The following is a 7,592-nucleotide window of genomic DNA, read 5'->3' on the forward strand; positions in this document are numbered from 1 at the left end:
ATAGAAATATGGAGTTGTTGCTACATATGTCTCAAAATTGGATGCACACTGTTAGACGGTTTTAACATTATATAGAAATATAGAGTTGTTGCTACATATCTCTCAACAATTGGATGCACACTGTAAGGCTGTTTTAACATTATATAGAAATATGGAGTTGTTACTACATATGTCTCAACAATTGGATGATCACTGTTAGACTGTTTTAACATTATATAGAAATATGGAGTTGTTGCTACATATGTCTCAACAATTGGATGTACACTGTAAGGCTGTTTTTACATTATATAGAAATATACAGTTCTTGCTACATATGTCTCAAACATTTAATAACATTTAATACTGTTTAAGTAATAATAACTTCTGCATTCAATACCAGTGTTATTGGATGTTTATATGAATTATATTATTGATAGGTTATACCAAGTGGTTGTTTTTTTCTAAAAAAAAAATCCATAACGACGTTCTTATATTCCAGATATCCCTCAACTTACCCTTCGTCTAGGAAGTAAATTACGCCACAGTCATATTCAAGAAGGTAACGATGTTTATCTAGAATGTAAAATTCGATCAAACCCCCCCTCCTCTGAAATAGTTTGGAGATTTGATGGTCACGAGCTGAGTACCAACACTTCAGCTGGAATTATAATTAGCAATCAATCTTTGGTATTGCAAAAGGTTAAAAGAAGCAACAGAGGACATTATACCTGTTCAGCCTTGAATAGCGAGGGAAGAGGTGAAAGTAATACAGTATTTCTTAGAGTACAGTGTAAGTTCGCCATTTCTAGCCATCTTTAACTCTGAATACAACGGTTTTCTTCCCAAATTGATAATATTCAAATATGTTTCTTAAATTTCATTTTTTCTGAGGAAGTTAGTAAAGGAGGTTAAGCCTTGCCCACGGGAAGTTTGTGTGGGCAGTCATCCATAAGCGTTCCACAATACTATGTTTCGTATCATTCAGATTTCTATGAGTTGTTTTCTTAATAAATATGTTGTACTCCGTTATGTTTTCGTCATTTAGTTTCTGTTATTCTTTTGTCCTGTCATCAAGACAGTGTGATAAAGTTATGCAGAGCTGATAAATAACTTCTATAGCAGATTCTTAAAAACAATCAGAAAACAATTTCAATGTGTTATCCTAATGTGCAGTTTTCGAATACACAAAAATATACAGTAAAATAGTCAACTAAAATATATATATATCACTTGTAGATCCGTTGCTATGACGATTATATTGTCAATACTCTTGCAATGTTTGTCCTGTCGTAGCTTTGTGGCTTGCGTGACAGGCTGCTAGTTGAAATATCCTATATTCGAGTCGTGACGTCCCAAGTATGCTTCGAACTATCGGTCATGGGCAAGTTATAAGAATTGCAATCAATCTTGTCACTCGGTTTAAAAACCCAGACAGAGGTCAAAGCCCTTGTGTTAGCAAATGCTGCTGACTGTCTATCCCTCAGTTGGTCAGTGATAGATAATTAAGGATAGCAATATTTGAACCAACTTCGATCACTCGCCATTCAGAATAAAAATTTGAATTTCACAAAGAATTCAACTTCACAAAAAATCTCCACACTTTATTATATTTATTTGGGAACGTGCTTTTGGAATATATTTATATAAAAGTGTACAGATGTAATATGTCTCCAGAAATGATTGTAATGAAAACATATTTTCCAATTTCAAGCTCATATACATATTTTTTTCTATAGTAAAAAAAAACTGTTACTCCTTCCTTAAATAACCCACGAATTACAGATTTGGATGCTAGTAGCGCTTAACTCGGTGATATCAATACGAAAAATATCAATATTCATGACAAAATATTTTGTTTTTCATGTAATTTACTGTATACAGTGATTATAGGGTTGAGTACGTTATAGTAAAACGATTTTGGAGCCTCATTGCGTCGCTAATGTCGCTGTCGTCACGTCCTGTCACATTCTATCTGACTACTGTGAATCTGGACCTTAGTTATGCAGCGTAGATTCCATCTCAAAATTTTCTTCATAAGGCTCTCATGTCTAAAGCATATCAGTTTCCCCTGCTAGCTTTCCATAATCTATCTGGACGTAGCAGCTTACACTCCTAGGGCACAATACGATTATGGGTCCTTTAATTTTAATATGCTAAAAATAGTTCTTGGAATGATTAACTCAGTTTTAATTTCCATGCAAAAAGCTTCCCAACGCCTGTTTCAACAGTCCAATCACACAAAAATTCATAGGCGCCTGCGTCAGACGACTTGACCACCATGTCATCGTACGGAATAGCTTGAATGTTCGTGTAAATCTTCACTTCTTTGAATGAACAGAGAGATATTTTTATTATGCTTCCTATTGTTTGCTGAAACATTTTGACATTTATGTTCCAATATTGTAGCTTGTTATAAGACAACGTACCTGGCTTACAGCAGCTCGAGTACAACTTGTTGCAGGTCTCTTTGTGGATGGTCCTGCTGCCTCAAGTTGATCCATATTCCCTTGTTTTTCAATATCAAGTACAAAAATATCCTCGTTATGGAAATTTTAAATTTCGAAGCTGGGCTTATCTGTATGATCTGAGTGTTTGAACATTTTGCGTCAGAAAGGGCTGTTACATACTCTTCCTAAAAGCGATAAATATTCGGGACTATCACAGAATCCACAAAACGCCAAATAATGTCAATATGTAGACGTAACACCAGCAGTTCTACAGCAAATTTATATCGACTGTTGTTGTCGCGTGCCTTGTTGATTTGCACATTCAAAATAGGTTTAATTCAAAATACTCAATCCTCTGAGTTAGGTAGTAGTGAATGATTGAGCTCAGATACATTAGGATTGGATGAACAACTTCATAATGCTACAGGAGAGATGTAGAAATCTTATAAGCATCCAAGAAAACTGCTGTAATTAGCTCTAAGTTTTGTGCTTTCTCGTAATTACTATTGCTCCATTACTCAGTAATCACATAATTTCACGTTATACGAAGTATTTGAAGTTTAAGAGAAAACTCTAAATGCAAAAGGATCAACTCATACTTTAGGGATTTCTCATATTTCTTAGAAGTATCTTACGGAAATATTTCTTATGGTGAAGATGTAGCAATACATAGCTTTAGTAACAAAACGCTAAAGAGATCATAAGGTTGAATTTGCATGGTACCAAATAAATTACATGATTGGATAATTTGTAGTTGTCTTACTACATGATTGGATAATTTGTAGTTGTCTTACTACATGATTGGATAATTTGTAGTTGTCTTACTACATGATTGGATAATTTGTAATTGTCTTACTACATTATTGGATATTTCTGCCTATCCTATTTATGGCAGTTTTTGTAACATTTTTCAGTACGTTGATAATTTGCATATCGCACGTAGATACAACCAGTGTCTTGAAACAAGAGATAATGGAACCAGGTTCAATAACTTGAAATTAGTTTTTGTAGCACATTCCATATCTTTGTGGTGCTCCAAGCGTTTTAGAAATGTTTAAAATACAAACAAGAAACGTATAACATAAAAACAAACTGTGAACTTATTACTTTGTTCATCCGCTGAGATTTTCTAAGAAATTTAAATGATGTTGTTTTATATATGTTAGAAGTTAGAGGTTAAATAAAGGAATAATATCAAATTCTTTTATCATCATAAGTTGTTATTTCATTAAATTATTAACACAAACTGAATTACCAAACACAACTAACTTTGATTTGCATCTACTCAAAATAGTTCTTGGAAAGATTAACTCAGTTGCAATTTCTATATAATAACTGTTTTTGCAGTTTAGTTGGCTATATTTTGGAATATAAATACGGAACGAAATTACTACATTATTATATATAATATCTACTTTTGTGTTATGCATTTTTTGGAGTTTCGAATATAAAAATACAATTGCGAGGCCCATCATGACCAGGTTGTTAGGGTGCTCGACTCGCAATCTGTCACACCAAAAATGCTCGCCCTTTCAGCCGTGGGGGCATTATAATGTGTCGATCAATCCCACTATTCGTTGATAAAAGAGTAACCCAAGAGTTGGCGGTGGATGGTGATGACTAGCTGCCTTCTCTCTAGTCTTACACTGCTAAATTAGGGAGGGCTAGCGCAGATAGCCCTCGTGTAGCTTTGCACGAAATTCAAACAAACAAACACAATTGTGGCTAAATGTGATATGGAATAGAAATAATATGAATGTATTAACTCTGGCGATAAACAGTAATGTTATTTTAAATGAAGCTGCAAATACAGTAGTAGTCAAAATGTTTCACCTTCAATTGTTACAAATACCGCGTGAATACAGTTACTATATTCGGTTGAACTACAATTAAATAACAACCTAGCGGCTTTCCAGAGAATGATACATCATATGTTCTGGTCGATAAAAGTCGAAACGTCTTAAATAATACACATACATTTGATTATATGATTTTATGTTATAAATTAACATCCAGATGTTTATTATACATCTAATTAATAATTATATGTGAAATTTATATTTTTATCTGGTGAGAAAATTTCCAATTTAAGTTATTTTATTATTTTAAATAGATAAACCTCAATGCAAAAATGACCAGAGGTTTCTGTACGGGACGTCAAAGAACGAGGCTGTTAATGTCTCATGTGGCGTTGAAGCCGACCCACCTGATGTCAGATTTCGTTGGAAATTTAATAATTCAGGCCATGTGGTAGACATTCAAAATTATTACCAGGAAAACTCCAGAAGTTTAGCAACTTATACTCCTAGGACACAGTACGATTATGGCTCATTGTTGTGTTGGGCAACAAACGCTGCTGGTTCACAAGATATCCCATGTGTTTTTAGCATAATACCTGCAGGTGAGATAAAATGACTTATATGTAAGTTTAGTAGCTGAAACTGGTCTCAATTAAATATTTTCACAGTAACGCAAATAACGAACAAGATAAATACTGGCATTATCGTTGTAACTTTTTTTTTTCAAATCTGATATATTTATATGTTCTGTGATTTTCTGGGTCACATAGGTAATTCTGGTGAACAAAATATAAAAAGCCCAAAGTAATCACACGTAAATAATTTTGAACTGGTAAAAAATTAATAATCAACATTTTGTTGTTGTTGTTAATGTTATTAATACAAATGTTTAAAAAAAGGGCTTCTCTGACTGTTAATGTAATTTTTTTTTTTTCGAAAACACAGGGTGTCCGAAAGTTATGTGAATTATTAGAAACGTATATCTGGACAACACAATAACAATTACGAACCTACGATTTATGGTGAATGAGGGGGCACATTTATACAGTTTTCACACATCATTTATCATCACAACATCTCATATGCTCCGTATGTGTCCCTCAAGATATCGAGTTGATATTCGATTTCCATCTATGTGTTATGCTCTAAATTCGTCAAAGAACAACTGAAGGTGCTCATTAACATGAAACATTATCCTATAAAAGTATAAACAAATAACACGACGCCATCTATTGCTCTAAAAATGAAGTAGCCTCGTACTATCAACACTTTAAAAAGTGATAATTATGTCTGTTTGCTTGGTGTTGTCAAACTAGAAGCTTCGATGGGCTTTCTGTAGTATTTCCTCTGAGGGGATCGATTCCAAAATGTTAATCCATCAAGCTTATCGCGTATGACAGTGAAGTTAACATTCCATACATCGTTGTCTCATATTTGTATAATTGTGAAACCTATAGGAAAATTCTATTCACTCGGAAATGCACCACAGTGGCACAGCGGTATGTCTGCAGACTTACAAGGCTTGAAACCCGTTTTCGATACCCGTGGTGAGCAGAGCACACATAGCACATTGTGTTGCTTTGTGCTTAATTACAAACAAACAAACTCGTCCAGAAATTAGAGAGCTGAAATATTTACTATAAAATAAGTGTTACAAATATTTTATTTTAATTAATTCACACCTGCAGATAGAAATTGTTATTATTTTAGTGTGAATAATTTAAATGACCTTATTGTATGAGGATAGTCGAGAATATAAACATAATCATGCACATGTGAAATGATATATATGTCGTTTTCTAATATAAACCTTAGACATTTATTTAAAAATATAACATATTTTGCCTCAAATTATTGAAAATAAGAATGATGTTTTTTGTGTTTTTTTAAATTAAGGAACACTATATGTTCGAAGCGCTTACAAACGCTACAGCTACTTGACAGACACTATATCTCGAAGATATACATTTATATATTTCTACATAAAAATGTAAAATTGGTTCTTATTTCTACAACTGACTTGAATGATGTGTTCAGAGTTTTCTGATGTATTTTCGAGAGATATATTTCCGCATCTCTAAGGTATCTGTGATATTTACGATTCCAGGAGCACCGGATCCTCCAAAGAATTGTACCGTGGTGAATAAATCAGAATCTTCTTTTAGAATCGAATGCTTAGAAGGCTATAACGGAGGACTCCCCCAATATTTCACGATGGAAGTTCGTGACAAATATCTAGAATCTGTCTTACTCAATTTAACAACCAAACAACCAGTTTTTACAGTCGACGGTCTTCGCTCAGGAAAGACTTTTGTTGTAACCATTTCATCAGTAAATGTCAGAGGAAGAAGTCACAGAGTGATGCTGAAACCAAACACGCTCCATGTTCCAGAAACTCTAACACATAAAGGTTTGTTAATAGGAATAAAAAATACAACTTTAGATATTCAACTTACTTATTAAGTTGGGTGTTCAGTGTTATCAGTAATCGTAAGTAATCACCTTGTTCTTTAGAATTAGGGCGCTCGACTCGCAATCTGAGGGTCAAGGTTCGTATCCCCGTCCCTCCGAACATGCTTGTTCTTTCAGCCGTGGGGGCGTTATAATGTGACAGTCAATCCCACTATTAGTTGGTAAAGAGTTGGCGGTGGGTGGTGATGACTAGCTGCCTTCCCTCTAGTCTTACACTGCTAAATTAGGGACGGCTAGCGCAGATGGCTCTTGTGTAGTTTTTCGCGAAATTCAGAACAAACCAAACTAATCAAAAACATTAAAAATAATAGAATGGCCAAATCTACATTATCTTGATGTAATTCCATTTAAGCGTTTTCTCTTCCCCTTTATCATCAGAAATAAAGTATCGTTATTTCTATTACCATTAAACACATTTGGTGATTAAATCGTGTAATTATATCTCATCATATTTATATCTTTATTCGTCATATACATTTTTATTGTTCACTTATCGTGGAGATATACAACATGAAGTTTATAGCAATCAGCCGGCTTGAAGAGCCATGATGTTTGATGAAAGGAAATGTCTCATCATCATCACTAGATACAGCGGATGTAGTGTACTTTCATTTATATGTTCTTATAGCTTTTAACAATTAACTGCCTGAGGCCTTACGATGTTTGATTTACTGATACTCAAGCATCATCAATTCATATTTTAAAGTGAAACGTTAATAGAAACGTTTAGTACAAAATCAAACTATTTCCTTTATAACTAATATAACGCTTTGATTATTACGACCCATGGCAACAGATTAACGAAGTTTTGTACTTTCTAGGATGAAACAAAGTTGTATTTTTATAAACTTTTTACGTGCATCCTTAAGGAAATTAAGTTGAACACGCACGTACC

General features: G+C 33.7%; 1 protein-coding gene across 3 annotated transcripts in view; it reads left to right on the forward strand.

The window, feature by feature from the left end:
* Window positions 1-7,592, forward strand: part of LOC106462412 (nephrin-like) — a 119,632-nt gene that overhangs the window by 92,415 nt on the left and 19,625 nt on the right. For 2 of the 3 annotated variants that reach the window (XM_022389664.1, XM_022389665.1), the window contains exons 6-8: window positions 479-769; window positions 4,540-4,827; window positions 6,333-6,635. In XM_022389664.1, the coding sequence (XP_022245372.1) occupies window positions 479-769; window positions 4,540-4,827; window positions 6,333-6,635 (882 nt within the window). The remainder of the gene's footprint in view (window positions 1-478; window positions 770-4,539; window positions 4,828-6,332; window positions 6,636-7,592) is intronic. The other variant, XM_022389666.1, reaches the window with a different exon arrangement.

The sequence above is a fragment of the Limulus polyphemus genome, unplaced genomic scaffold (genome assembly GCF_000517525.1).
Source record: "Limulus polyphemus unplaced genomic scaffold, Limulus_polyphemus-2.1.2 Scaffold1160, whole genome shotgun sequence".
In the NCBI taxonomy this organism is placed as follows: Eukaryota; Metazoa; Arthropoda; class Merostomata; order Xiphosura; family Limulidae; genus Limulus; species Limulus polyphemus.